Raw genomic sequence first — 16,184 nt, 5'->3', positions numbered from 1 at the left:
CCCAGCACTTTGGGAGGCCGAGGCGGGCAGATCACTGGAGGTCAGGAGTTCAACAACAGCCTGACCAACACGGTGAAACCCCATCTCTACTAAAAATACAAAAATTAGCCAGGCACAGTGGCAAGAACCTGTAACCCCAGCTACTTGGGAGGCTGAGGCAGGAGAATCGCTTGAACCTAGGAGGCAGAGGTTACAGTGAGCCGAGATTGTGCCACTGCACTCCAGCATGGGCAACAAAAGCAAAAGTCCACCTCATAAATAAACAAATAAATAAATAAATAAATAAACAAAAATGGGCCAAAGAGCATATAATAAAGTGATTTCACAGGGAATGAACAATTAGGATAGCTCAACTGACTCAGACACACTTTCAGGATGTAGGGTCTCCAAGGCCAGGTGACAGTCCTTGGGCACATCTGGGGTGAGGAAGGTTTTCTATCCTGTTGGGTCTATCGGAGGACCTGGTTTCCACTATAATAGAAAGCAAAACAAACAGCCCTTTTTCCCTGACCATGACTTTTATTTTTTGAGCCAATTTGATTAATGGATTTATCATTTTGATTACTATAATTTTCATGAAAAGTTTACTTTCCTAAGACCTCTTCTGCATCTTTTGGTGTCATGCTTACCAGGAATTATGAAAACATTCACTTCACAAGGATGCCTCCCACCTTTATTATTGTTATTGCATGAGAACATATGGAATTAGGTTTTATAGCCTTTAAATAACCTGATCTCTCAAACATCTTTGTAAATTAAGTATATTCACAATAATTAAAATAAGACTGTAAGTGAACAGTGAATAATATATTTGCCTTAAACTATATATGATTATTCTATTTTAATTCCACCTGCTTTGAATGGTAACATATATGATTGATTCCTGAGTTTTAAAAATATATTCAGATTTGAAAACTTAGAATAATATGTACTTTTTAACCATAACACTCAGAATATATTAGCTCTGAAGATTTTCTTCCTACTGAATAATGGAATTTTCTAAAATATGACAGAATTTCAATTCATTGATATGCTATAGAAAAAATAATTACTATTGCAAAATACAATATTTAAACAAATTAACAATCTGTGGTTAAACATACGAGTTATTTTTTTCCAGGTTATCCTTTCTATTTCTTATTTTGACTGACAACATTTTTGTGAATTACTGGCTAAGACATAATCACCTTTATTTCTGAGTTTGTATCTAAAAGGACGCATAGATTAAAGAAAGTACTTGGTTGTAGGCAGTTCAAGTCACATTATTCATTATGTAGAAAGCTAATGGCCCCAAGCTTCTGTTGGTAAATTATTTTTTGTTGTTTTGCTTTGTTCCACTGAAGCGACAGCAGTCTCTGAAGCAATTCTCCTAGTGACTCAGTGACACATATTTGTTAAAATTGAAATTACACAGTCAGTAGTCACAAAAAGGAGGCAGGGTGGCAAAGGTTGTGCACATGGTTTACCAAGTGTTTCAGATAGCACTGTTAAAAATACACAAAGTGTTGGAAAACACTGGTAACTGTATGACCCAATAAAATCAGCATAGCAGAGCAGTTACTGCTTGTCTTGAGGTCAAGAAGATGCGTACTGTGACTCAAATTTTATTTTAATCAGATCTTTGAAAGACAAATAGCAAAAAGCTTTAAATAAAACAAATTAAGAACTATGCGCTCATGGGGTGAGACTGCTTTCCATTTTAGAACTTTTCCAGACTGAGTTTAGACAGTATTTAGCCTTGTTTTAGTCCCTTTTGAGTGAGGATTAAGAGACTGGTTCTCAAGGGCAGGGTGCCAGGTCCAATTTAGCATTAGCTGGTTCATAGCTAATGAATCCATTGATTGAATAATCACTGACTGGCAGAATCTGATGGGCTTTTCCTAATTAGATGAAATCTGTCAATGTGCCACTGCATATCTATTTGCTATGTTTCTATATGGGAGAGGTAAATATGGTATACGGTTGTTCCACTATCGAGGAGGATGCTGTGCTGATAGTGCTGTACACTCATTCTCTGCTAGTCCTCCGCACAGACAAGGATGTCTTGCAGTTTGGCTTCTGGTTGGGTTTGGCCAATGGGAGGCAGGAGAAGGAGATCGGGGGCGGGAGGAAAAAGAGATTACGACATTGATTCCCCCCTTGCTGCCAGACTCTGCTGGGGCTAGTTCCTTGATTTCCCTTAGGGTCTAAGGGTGGTAAGGGCGTCTGTTTTCCACTGCCTGAATACCGCAACATGCACTGTTTGTTCCCTTCATCTTGCCCACCTCTTCACAAATAGTCCCTTAATTAAATTCTGTTCAGTTAAACTCTTTTGAATAGAATCTACATCTCAACTGGAAGCTAACTAATATATATACACTGAGCAATTTAGATTTTTATTTTATGATCCTCTGAACACTTAAAATTAGCAATATTGATCTCCAAAATGATAGTTATCTATCCAATATGTTAAAATTATTTTCCTAAATTTTACTCAGTTACTTCAGTTTCAAGGTGACTCTGAAGATGTTAAAGGCAAATGGTTCTTAAGAATAATAATATTCTTTATGTGACTGTGGTTCAGAATCCTTCCACGTACAACTTTTGAATGGTACTTTTATCACCTGTTTCTTTTTTGTTTTATTTCTTTTCCTTTCTTCAAAGCAGGATGAAGGAGCTTTCAAAAGAAATAATCAACTAAAATCCTAGGAGTCTTCAATAAGATAATTCAGTACGTGAAAACATAAAGTGACTAATCTTTCTGAAAAATAAATATTTGTTGGTTACCAAATATATTTGGAAAGACCATATTGGAGCATTTAACTTCCCTATTATAAACCATTTGTAGGTAATTTTTGAATACATTTCGCAGGCAAACTAAAGTGAAAGCTAAAAAATTTTCTTTCCATTTTCCTTGTGTGTAACAGAGTTTCTCAACTGAGAAAGCTCAGTACTATTATTTGACTTACGGAAAAAAAAAATCATCTATTTATCCCCTCTATTTATCTCTTCTGGCATTTATTTATCTTTGACTATTTTACTTTATATTACTTTATCTCTGCCTTACTTTTATCATGTCCATCTTACTAGTTTCCTGCTATTTATTTAGCTCTTTTAAGATTTTCCCCAAATAAGTACAACATTCTTTGTTTTCTATTTTTAGTAATGAAGTTAAGATATCTTCTGAATGTGTTTTTTCCCCCTATACTTCTGTTTTTACTAAAAAATGTTCCTGTTTTATTTGCTTGGTAAATACTATGCAATTTTCTTTAATATTTCCATTTGATTCAGTAAATATCCAGAAGTATGTTTCTTAGTTTTAATATTAGTACATTTTACTTACAATTTTATTATTTACTTTTAGTGTTGGTAGATTTTTTTTTTTTTTTTTGAGATGGAGTCTCGCTCTGTCGCCCAGGCTGGAGTGCAGTGGCACGATCTCGGCTCACTGCAAGCTCTGCCTCCCGGGTTTGCGCCATTCTCCTGCCTCAGCCTCCTGAGTAGCTGGGACTACAGGCACCCGCCACCACGCCAGGCTAATTTTTTGTATTTTTAGTAGAGATGGGGTTTCACCGTGTTAGCCAGGATGGTCTCGATCTCCTGACCTCGTGATCCGCCCGCCTCGGCCTCCCAATGTGCTGGGATTACAGGTGTGAGCCACCGCGCCCAGCCTAGTGTTGGTAGATTTTTATCCAAGAATATGGCCCTCCATACTTCTTAACTTATGCAATTGCCTTTATCTTCTAGTAGCTGGTCAATTTTTATAAATTTTCCTTGGACATATGTAACAAACATATACTCTCATGCAATAAATAAAACCTCTAAAAGTTATTTAATACATGGCTATCTTAATTTGTTATTTCAACATTTTGTGGCTTTCCCTTCTAGCATTCTGTCTGATTCATGAGACGTGCATTCAAATGTTCACAATATTTTTCATTAATTTCTTTTATTTTTAGTAACATTTGTTTTAATATTCACATGCTATGCTGCTTGGTGCACACATGTTCATTAGATTTGAGTATGAGCTTAACACATCTTTATAAGTTAAGACAGCTCACTATATAACTCCCATCTTTGGCCCTGCTAAGTGATTCTGTATTAAATTCCAATTCATCTCACATTATTCTTCCAATCCCACTCTTTGCGTTGATTATATTTGCAGGCACTACTTTGACTATTCCTTTAATTTCAACACTTATTTCATTAAATGTTATGAATAACTCATAACTACTTTATCTTTGTTTACTGCAAATTTGAACTTTTATTCTTTTCAGAGGAGAATTTAGAATGCTTACATGTAGCATTCGATTGATATACCTATATTATCCCTTCTATTTTAATTTGTTTACTTTTTATTTAACTGATTCATTACTTTATTTTCTGTACTTTCCATTTATTAAATGTTACTCCTTCTCCTAAACTCATAATCAAATATATTATTATATAAAAAAATGAGATTTCTACTATCATCTCCCCCTTCCCCAACAAGGCAAACTATTCTGTTGCTGCTTTTCTTAATCGCTAATAAGATGAGTGCATGTGTTTCAAATATTAATTAAATGTGTTCTAACTAGAGCTGTCCCTACAAGAGAAATATATTTAATGGCTATGAGTAAAAGAGGTAATAATTATACATTTTTCAATACAAAATACAGAGAACAAGGATAATACCAACCAATCTTTCTTTACGAATTGTATTGAGAGGATGCATACGGGTATAAATAAATCTGTGTATACACAACAATGTTATCCTAAGAGTAATGGTATTACAAAGATTATAGAAAAAATGAGCTAATCTGTGAAATAAATGGTTTTCAAGATCAGTTTGCTATCTTATCCTTATATCTTCCTTTTGCACGACAAAGTTTAGTGGGTATTGGAGGAAATTTTATTTTTTAAATTAAGGAATAAAATGCTTCACTGGTTTTTGATGTATTACCAGGATAATGCCTATTTTAATGATGAAATTTTTAGCCTTTTGTGGAATTTTATTAAAATAAGTAAAAAGAATTTTATGATTTATTTAAAGGAGGTTCATTTCAACTCCTAAGCCACAACCATTCTGGTTGAAAAATATGTCATTAAGTGGAGAGAAAGTGATCTTTAAATGTTCTATGGAATTAATATAGCAATGCAAGATGGTTAAATACAGAAATGTAAGAATTTATTGCATAGTACCTTAGCATAGTACTAAATAGATAATACTAAGAGTACACCAATTTTTTTCCTATTTTGTCATATAATTGCTGCTTTTTATGATTTCTACCAACAGTGATCTGTATGAGTAAAGCATTGATATGATAGGTAATTTTTTTTCTTTTTTTTTTTAGACAAGGTCTCCTTCTGTTGCCCAGGATGGAGTGCAGTGGCACAATCTCGGCTCACTGCAACCTCTGCCTCCTGGGTTCAAGTGATTCTCCTGCCTCAGCCTCTGGAATAGCTGGGACTACGGGCACGTGCCACCATGTCTGGCTAGTTTTTTTGTAGTTTTAGTAGAGACAGGGTGTCACCATATTGGCCAGGCTGGTCTCAAACTCTTGACCTCGTGATCTGCCCACCTCAGTCTCCCAAAGCGCTGGGATTACGGGCATCAGCCACCACACCCGGCCAGCACTGATAGTTAATTTTAAGGCAGACATTCTGTTGACTACAAAGTATATGATGAGTTCACAAAATGCAGTAGTCTAGATATTGAAAAGGATATCAGAGAACAGCGAGAATCACCAGTATGTCAGTAATTAATGTGAAAACTAGATGCCAACTACTGACTTAAAAGAGTTTATACTCTAATGTGAATTGAGGTGGGATAATGTGGGAAGGGAATAGACGGGACGGAGTGAAATGGATAAAACAAGTATAAAAATATCCTGAAATCCTCATTTGATATGGCTCATAACAGTAATGATATTAGAAATAATGACATAATACTCCTATATTTCAACTATCTTCAAGCATAACTGCCATGTGACTTACTTTCACCTGTAGAATAATCCTGTGGGTCAAGTATTCCTGATTCCTGTAGTGACCTAATACAGGAGTCCACCAGCTCGAGACCTGTTGTAAGCTCATCTTCGATATCTTTTTGACCATCTGAAATAAAATATTTTAAAGTGATGAACAAATACATGGTATATTATTCTTAAATATGTGGGTTATCATTTAATCACGGAAAATATCCTAGTCAAATATATTACTCTATGAAGTTTTCATTAGCTATTCCATTTTAATTTTTGGTCAACCAACATTAAAGCCAAGGTCAGCAATTTCATGTACCCTTGAGGAGCATAGTTACTACAGAATTGAAAGATTTAACTCTCAATAAATTGTGAGCTATCACAACAACTTCATCTAATTTTACTATCGGGATGTTTTCCTATTACATTTCTAAGTCTCATTCTAAAGTTCATAAGAAAAGTCATCAGTAGAGATATGTGCAGAAGTGTAAGTGTTCATCAATAAGATAGACATTACCTTGTGACTGCCACTGAAACTGCTCTTCTGCTGAACTGTAAAAAAAGAGAATACAGAGATATAATGCATTGATTAGAAAAGAAAAATAAAACCCTAAAATCTAAGACACGAAGGCACATTAGGGTAGTAACAGTGGCTCTGTGGCATTTCCTTTCATTTCTTACTGTGAAAAGGGATTCCACTTTGATACAACTTTAATTTTAATCCATTTGCTGTATATCCCTTTTGATTCACAAGTATTAGCATGTTTTAAATGGACATTGTTTAGTAATTTTCAGAAGAGCTCATTTTTTACAAAGCCCGACCTGTTAGACTCATTCTTTACAATAGCTTCTATATACAGGCAGTTTTACTCAATTTTAGTTATTTTAGAATAGGATCATGTAGACTTTGTAAGGTAGCCTAATAAGGAAATAACTATCCCTTTTTTATTAGAGAGATGAAATACATCTTTGCCTCCATTTAGCCATATCATATTAAAATTTCCCTTTAGTTGATTATTAAGAGTTTAAGTAATTTAAAAATTATAACACTTTACCACCAACTAAATATGCATTTCCAAAAGTCTCAATAATACATCTTAAAAAATGACCCAGACGGAAAGGGTTGTCCATATACATATGCCAAAGATACTGTATAGAGTGGCTCTGTATAGAGTGGCTCTGTATAGAGTGGCTCTGTATAGGTAACAGATTTATTTTGAGCGATTTATTAAAAGCAAAATATATAGTTTCTAAATATGAGCAATTCTTCCATTGTGTATGCAAACACTTCTGACATGCCCCTTTTTTATATGTAAATAATTGGTGAGAAATCTACATGCTAATTCCTGAAAGACATCATTTTGAGAATGATTTTGTACACTTATTTCATGATATTTTACTCTGTTCAAGCAGCTTCTATGAATAGTTCATTAGTTTCATAACAGCAGGTGGATTGCAGACCTTTAGTCTGTACCTTAGAGGTGGGTTCTGAATACATTTACGGAGTAAAAGGGAATTCTGGGTATAAATCAATGTTCAGAAAGGCCGTGACTGTTGTAAATGAAAACAAGAGTAGTCCAGTAAGAGACATGTGACTGTTACAGGGTATCTTGCCCCTGAGTCAATCCATATTAGGAAACTGGACAATGGTTTTATAATAATGAGAGCTGTAGACAATATTCATACACGAAATGATAATATTTCAAATTCAGTCCAATGCAACCCTTTCTTGCACAAAAAGATGTGACATTATATAATAGTAACATATAACTACAAAGTTTAGCTCTTAAAATAGAAATGTAATCCTAAAATCATTTTTAAAATGATTTTAAAAATTATAAAAACCTTTTAAAAATTAACAGGTTCACTTAGTAAGTGGAATTTAATATAAAATAGTCCCATCTTATTATTCAAGAATCACCAATCCAAAAATCAGAACCATAGTTATCCTGGGTATGTTAATCCTCTAAGAAGTCTATGGATCGTTACTTCTCAAGAATGTGAATAACAAAATACTAGTGTTTAAAGATCAATCCCATTGGTCATTTGCAGATGCTAGACTAGAACTCAGGCATATGGGTTCTGAGTAATGCCGAATGCTTACTTGTGTCAGAATCACCTGTAGCACTTCTTAAGTATATGTATTTTGGGTCCCTACTAGAGACCTACAAGATGAAAAAGTCTACAGATTAGGCTGGGAGCTTGCATTGCATAACAAGCTTCCATGATGATCCTTGAGTGCTTCTAACTTTGAAAACCACTAGATACTATTTTCATTAATCATCCATTATTAATTTAGGGCTCCCCACAACTTCCTTCTTCTATATTTTAAGGCTGGACAAATTCTCAAGGTGGTATAATATTTGAAGTGTTTACATGCCATGGATTTATACACAGATAGAAAACACTTCCATATTGATAGTGGGTTGAACGGAGGGCCCTCCTCTCTCAAAAGATATGTCCTCATCAAAACCGTAAGACCTGTGAATGGTAACATATTTGGGAAAAGTGTTTCTGCAGGTGTAATTAAGTTAATAATCTTCAGATGAGGTCATCCTGGATCATCCAGGTGGGCCCTAAATCCAATGACACATGTGCTTATAAGAGATAGAAGAGAAACAAAATGGAGAAGGGCAGGCCATGTGAAAATGGAGGCAGAGACTGGAGTGATGCAGGCACACGTCAAGGAATGCCTGAAGTCATCAGAACCTGAAAGAGGTAGGGAAGGAAACTCCCCTGGAGTCTCTGTAGGGAACACAGCCCTGCTGACACCTTGATTTTGAACTTTTGGTCTCCAAAACCATGACAGAATAAATTTCTACTGTTTTAAGTCACCCCGGTTGTGGTAATTTTTATGACAGCGCCAGGAAACAGATACAACGAAAAAGTTCTCGTGTTATATCCTCCAGGATTTGCTACTATCTCTATACTACTACATTCCTTCACCAGTACAGCTATTTACTAAGTGCTTCCTGTATACCAAGGCCCAGTTAATTCACAACATTCACAAATCTCTTCTTTATAGATGGGGAATAACGGATTTAGTAATGTTGAAAAACTTGACCAAACAGCTCCTAAGGATCCCAGCAAGGATTTAAACTGATGTGTGATCTCCTAAACTCAAAATTCTTTTTTTTAAACCTTTATTTCCGGGATCCATGAGAAGGTTTGTTACATAGGTAAACTCATGTCATGGGGATTTGTTGTACAGATTATTTCATCACCCAGGAATTAAGCCCAGAACCCAATAGTTATCTTTTCTGCTTCTCCACCTCCTCCCACCCTCCACTCTCAAATAGACCCCAGTGTCTGTTGTTTCCTTCTTTGTGTTCATAAGTTCTCATCATTTAGCTCCCACTTGTAAGTGAGAACATGCAGTCTTTGGTTTTCTGTCACTGCATTAGTTTGCTAAGGATAATGGCCTCCAGCTCCATCCATGTTCCTGCAAAGGACATGATCTCATTCTTATTCATGGCTGCATAGTATTCCACGGTGTATATGTACACATCTTTAATCAACCTATCATTGATGGGCATTTAGGTTGACTCTATGTCTTTGCTATTGTAAATTGTGCTGCAGTGAACAGTTGCGTGCATGTGTCTTTATGGTAGAATAATTCATATTCCTCTGTAATGGAATTGTTGGGTTGAATGGTAGTTCTGCTTTTAGCTCTTTGAGGAATCATCATACTGCTTTCTACAATGGTTCCACAAATTTATATTCCCACCAACAGTGTGTAAGTGTTCACTTTTCTCCTCAAGCTCTTCAGCATCTATTATTTTCTGACTTCTTAATAACAGCCATTCTTCCAAAATCAAAAGTCATGGAGGGGCTAGGCATGGTGACTCATGCCTCTAACCCTGGCTCATGCTTATAATCCCAGCGATTTGGGAGGCTGAAGCAGGGGGATGGTTTGAGGCCAGGAGTTCCAGACTAGCCTGGGCAACATAGCAAGACCTCATCTCTACAAAATCTTTTTAAAAATTAGCAAGGTTTGTTGGTGCGTGCCTCTATTTCTAGCTAATTGGGAGGTCAACATGGGAAGATTCTTTGAGTCCAGGAGTTTGAGGCTGCAGTGAGCTGAGATTGTGCCACTGTCCCTCATGCACCCCAGCCTAGGCAACAGAGTAAGACCCCTGCCTCTAAAAAATTAAAAAATAATTTTTAAAAATTTGTGCAAGGAAACATGCTTAGGTTACCACCCATTTTAAGTGATATGAGTGAGGGTGTCAATGGAAGTCATTCCCAGTGCTCAGTAAAGTACAGCACTCCTCTCCTTGCAGGCACTTGGAGGAACACACTCTGCTCAGCTCCCTTGCACATAGATGGGGTCACAAAAGCCTATGAGAGGAAGTGACAAGTGCCACTTTATGCCCAAGCACAGATGAATAAGCATGAGGTCTTCATGCTTTCTCTCTCTCTTAGGCCCTGTGTTGAGATGCATGCCTGAGTAACTATGTGGAATGGAGACTTCTGCCAACCCACAGAGAACTCACAGCACCAGTGAGAAATAAACCACTGTTGTGTTAAAACTCTGTAATTAGAGGGCTGTTTGATCCCAAAGAATAAATGTCACACTGACCAATACAAAAAGGTGAATTCCTAAGGCATTTCTTGCTCTTGATCTTCAATTTCTGCAGTACAGAGTTGGAAGAAAATGGCCAGGGGTAACCCTAGTACAAATAAGGTGGTGCCGATTAGGACTACATGTCATGCTATTAGATATTTAGTTTTCTGGTCATCTCTTTCAAATGTGTTTCAATTTTATGACGCAACAGAAAAAGGAAGAAACTCTTTTTATTATAATTAAAAAAATATAATTGGCAGTGAATATAAAACCATCTTTCCAAAGCACAGGCAATTTCCTTTTGGGCAGACAAAAAACATTAATCACTTCAATGGTTTCCCTGATTTCTTTGGCACGGTTAAAATGCATTAAAAGTATGACTGATCACAGAGAATGGAAGTCCCAAGAGAAAGCTGGTTTGGATTTTATTTCCTTTAAGTGCACACTTTAATCTCTTAGCTAGGAGATTTTATGCAATTGCCTATTTTATGTATTTGATTCCTTGTTTTAAAAATTGCTCTAAGATAGATGCTTTTTAAAAAGCAAACAAACTATTTATTTATTCAATAAACACGGATTATGCCTGGGTCTCAGACACTCTGATATCAGGTGTCTAGGAATTACCTGTGGTACATTTTCTCTCAACTATATAATTCAATTTAATATAATAGAAAAGTCATTTTTGAAGGTGTTATAACTTAAATGCACGTTCAGTTTCAGGAAATAAAGTTTGCTTTTACTGCTGAAATGCTATTTTATGAAATAGAAATCACCTCTAAAGAAATAAATGTAAAAAAGACTATAGACCCAATTTTGATCAGTCCATATGTGTTTGAATATACCTAAATATAAGATCCAGAACCTACTGACTGTGAGAAAAACATGTATTTAAGACAAAGACAACCATAAATAACACTTAGCCTTTAAATACATAAAGACATCAATGATGCTAGCAAAGAAATTTTGAAACAATATATTGAAAGCAAAAATCCTAATAGCTAATATTTATATAGGTCTCATTTGGTAGCAGAAAATAGTCAAACTGATTTATAGTTAATCTTCATATTAAAACTTTTGAGAGAGGTAATATTTTCCCATTTTGGAGATAATAAAACCAAGGTAAAAAGATGCCAGGGAAGTTGCTGGAGGTCCCTCAGCCAGCCAGTAGTGGAGCCAGGGTTATGACCTTGGTTTTCTGGTTCCAGAGTCTACAGATATGTGTGAACCACTATTCCAGTCATACATTTGGCTACATCAAAAGTAAAACCTTATGTGATTAAAAAACTCCTACCAGAAACCAAGTTGTAAAACAAGCCACATCCTGGGAGAAAATATTTGCAAGGCATATAACTTACAAAGGCTTACTTTCCAGAATATATAATGAACTCCAACGAATGAATAAGATAGAGATTTAAAAATCAAATAGAAGAGAGGTCATCAGACATGTATAGCTGGTGCATAGCAAAAAAAAAAAATGTATGGCCACCGAACACATTTTTGTTTTGTTCCTATTTGAGGAATAAAAATTAAATACAAGATATCTCCTCATACACCACAAACTGTCCAAAAATTTGAAAGTCTGACCATATTAAGTATGGGAGAAGAAATGGGGAAGTAACTCTCATACATTGTAGATGGGAGAGTAAATTAGTGAAACACACAGGTGACATGTGGGATAGTACCTGGTAATTTTGTACATGTAACACCTAATCACCCAGGAATTTTGCTTCTATGTAGAGACTCCAGGAAAACATCTGCACCTTTGCCCAGGAGACTTGTACAGGATTGTTCATGCCTATACTGTTGTAATAGCAAGACAATGGCAACAGCCTATGTGTTCCAGCAATAGAAAAATAGACAAATATAATGATTACATATCATATATGAGGGGTCTTCACAAAGTTTATGGAAAATGCATATTATGAAAAATTTATGTGTGGATTTCAAAAACGTGTTGCACCCAAATAAACTGATATTAACTTGTTATAACATGTCTGAACTTGATCTAGTTTGATGCACTAACGAGGGTAAGACTTAGTTTGAAAACAGCTCTTGATCCAAATAAATTCTGTGGAAAAAAAAAAGAAAACAGCTCTTGTGGGCCACGTGTGGTGGCTCACTCCTATAATCCCAGCACTTTGGGAGGCTGAGGTGGGTGGATCACCTGAGGTTGGGAGTTCGAGACCAGCCTCACCATCAGGGAGAAACCCTGTCCCTACCAAAAATACAAAAGTAGCTGGGTGTGCTGGCGCATGCCTGTTATCCCAGCTACTTGGGAGGCTGAGGCAGGAGAATCGCTTGAACTTAGGAGGCAGAGGTTGCAGTGAGCCGAGATCAGGCCATTGCACTCCAGCCTGGGCAACAAGAGTGAAACTCCGTCTCAAAAAAAAAAAAAAAAAAAAAAAAAAAGAAAGAAAGAAAGAAAAGAGCTCTTGTTAGAGCAACATGAGTTCTGCTAAAATTGAATCAAGAATAAATATCAAATTTACAGGAAGCTTGGTTGGAAGAATGGCAAAATCATTGATGCCTTACAAAAAGTTTATGGGAATAAAGCCACCAGAGAAATCAGCATTTTACAAATGGATAACTTGTTTTAAGAAGGGACAAGATGATGACGAAGATGAAGCCTGCAGTGGCAGACCATCCACATCAATTTGTAAGGAGCAGGGTCACACCTTGTTAGTACTTGGATATTGGGAGAAATAGAGTTTATTCTTTACTTTTATCTTTTAATTCCATTTTTCCACAAACTTTTTGAAATCCCCTCATATGACACACTTATGGAATAAATACTATTTGGCAGGTAAACTAAATTAGCCAGATACATATGTAGTTCTTAAAAACAAAATGCAGAGAAAAAAATGGAAGTTGTCAATAAGATATGTATTGCAGGATCCCAATTATGTGAATTTTAGAAACACTGAATAAACAATATTGTTTATAAATATACACATTAATACATATATATGCATCTCTTTCTCTATATCTATCTATATAGATAGATATCTATATAGATATAGATAGATACAGATAGAGAGATATCTATATATAGATATATAGAGAGAGATATCTATATATAGATATATAGAGAGAGATATCTATATATAGATATATATATATAGAGAGAGATATCTATATATATACATAGAGAGAGAGAATAAAAACATATGAACTGAAAAGGTATCAAATTCAAGATGGTGGTGGTGGCTCTACAGGGGGTCAGGAGAGTGAGGAAAATGAGTCTAAGGAAGGATAACTTCCCTCCCTCTTTTATCTCCAATGTTTTATTTATGAAAAATGACAAAATGACCTGAAGTTATTATGACAAAATGTTAACATTATTTTAAAAATATCTTTGATACTTGGAAGAGAAAAAATTCCCCATGATTCCTACACTTAGAAATATGCTTAGTTAAGTGTTTAGATAAACCTTTGTGATTGCAACCTTTATAATATTCTTAGCATTGTCAGAATCACTCCCAGTTTAAACTCAAATGATGCCAAACAATTCTGAAATATACAATTACAAATAATAGTGGCAACAACTGTTTAGAGATATATTAACTTCTTTTTCCATTTCATATGTGAGACAATTGACAGTGTCATTTTTACAATGTTTCAAGTTTGATTTAGTTTCAACATTTCAAGTAAGCAACCAATAACTTTCAAGTTCAGAGGGCATGAAACAGGAAGCACACTGGTGTAAACCCAAAGATAACTTTTGAGTTCCTTGAGAAGTGATTTCCACCTCATCGTTCCAACTTCATAGCCTTAGTAACTGTCTGCAGGCCATCTCTAATAAAAATATATATATGAAAGTTCAAAGCATTTTTCTTAACGCCAGGAAAAGACACAAAGCAAACCATTACTAGAGATATTCCATCTGTTACAAACCTGCTCAAATATACTCTTATTGTCTTTTTCAATTTTTGGATGCCCAAAGCATCAATCTCCACATTGTATCATGTGATGTATTATTGCTCACAATATCTTTCAAAATGAAATAAAGGTACAGAACTATGCGTTTTTTTTAGTCTGCTTTTGAGTTAAGCAATGTACCTAAAACATAAGCCAGAGAAACTACTGGGAAATAAATTGCTTCAAAACTGACCTTTGGCCAGGCGTGGTGGCTCACACCTGTAATCCCAGCACTTTGGGAGGCCGAGGCAGGCGATCACAAGATCAGGAGTTTGAGATCAGCCTGGCCAACATAGTGAAACCCCATCTCTGCTAAAAATACAAAAAATTAGCTGGATGTGTTGTCAGGCGCCTGTAATCTCCGCTACTTGGGAGGCTGAGGCAGGAGAATTGCTTGAACCGGGGAGGTGGAGGTTGCAGTGAGCTGAGATGACGCCACTGCACTCCAGCCTGGGTAACAGTGCAAGACTTCGTGTCAAAAAACAAAAACAAAAACAAAAACAAAAAAACTGACATTTGATTCTAACCTATAGGAACAAAGACCTTTATATTGATGATGTCCATATGACCTGACCTTGTATTTGGACAGCAAAACATTTTTACTACATAGTTTTTTGCATGCAGCCCGTCACAAGAATAGCCATGGGTTGCAAAATAAAATGCCCTTAGTCAAAAGCCTCAAGTACTGTGAAATGTAACATATTTAGTTAAAAATGATGAGGAGTGATCCCCCACTGAGCTTGGCTTTAGGCCACTGTTGCCCTTTTCCATTAGTGCACTATGTCCAGAATCACTGGTTTGGGTTGCCGAATAACCCCACTCTCCGCAGAACGCTTTGTGGAACTGATTTCCCTTTGGTCAGCTGCCTGTGGTCTCTATACTTGTCTGTGATATAATCCCAAATGAATGTCCTAATATCTCTGCCATGGAATTAGAATGCCGTTTTTCTTTCTTAGATGATACATCTTCCTTTTGCTTTAACTATTGCCATCAAAAATACAACTTGACGGCTATTATGAACATTTTTACAGGCTACAATGGATAGCTACAGATTCTCAAAGCCTGGTATATCTTGAGGAAGTAAGGAACTGCTTCCTCTTTTATAAGATTGTTACCCAGTGTTATGTCTACGTGACACAGGTAAATTTCTACCCCACCTTAACTCTGCTTACCTTTAGGAAACTAGATCCCTGAGGTCAGAAGCTCCCCCTTCTGACCAAACCAGCTAAGACTAGCGGGAACCAATACAGCAGCTTGTCTGACCTCTGAAGAACCTCTAACTTCATTATAATCTGATTTCCATGCTAAATGATGCTCCCACTAGCACCATGACAGTTGGCAATCACCATGACAACAACTGGAGGAAACCATAAAAGGGCAAAAGGAAAGTGCTAGCTCCAGTTCTGAGAAGTTCCCTGCCCATTCCCAGAAAACACATGAATATTCTTCCCCTTGCTTTTCATGCCCAACCCCTTCATTCAAGATACCCTGCATCTGCGACTTTCCAGCTGTCACCCCAGTCACACACCCACTTCTTGATTTCATGGCCACTAAACACAGCTTGCTCTGCTTGACGCTTACTTTTGGTTTTGCATATTGGCTTTCAGGCACCAAACAGGGAAACACCCCACTTTGAGGGGGACCGGCTTTGTTGGTAACATCATGTTGTTCAAATGGCTTATATGGCTTATTGACTATGGCTTACTCTAATCTATTTCATCACTTGGAGTACACTGTGGTCCACTGGGGGAGGGCCAAAACGG

General features: G+C 36.3%; 1 protein-coding gene across 7 annotated transcripts in view; it reads right to left on the bottom strand.

Moving 5' to 3' along the window:
* CTNND2 (catenin delta 2) overlaps positions 1-16,184 on the bottom strand; it is a 936,154-nt gene that overhangs the window by 438,425 nt on the left and 481,545 nt on the right. For all 7 annotated transcript variants that reach the window (XM_055245590.2, XM_055245587.2, XM_055245588.2 and 4 more), the window contains 2 exons: positions 6,454-6,488; positions 5,956-6,072 (listed from right to left, as the gene is read on the bottom strand). In XM_055245590.2, coding sequence (XP_055101565.1) covers positions 5,956-6,072; positions 6,454-6,488 — 152 coding nt within the window. The remainder of the gene's footprint in view (positions 1-5,955; positions 6,073-6,453; positions 6,489-16,184) is intronic.

This window comes from Symphalangus syndactylus, chromosome 16 (genome assembly GCF_028878055.3).
Source record: "Symphalangus syndactylus isolate Jambi chromosome 16, NHGRI_mSymSyn1-v2.1_pri, whole genome shotgun sequence".
NCBI classification, from domain to species: Eukaryota; Metazoa; Chordata; class Mammalia; order Primates; family Hylobatidae; genus Symphalangus; species Symphalangus syndactylus.
Note: the sequence above shows the minus strand (reverse complement) of the source record. Positions and strands in the feature narration are given on the sequence as shown.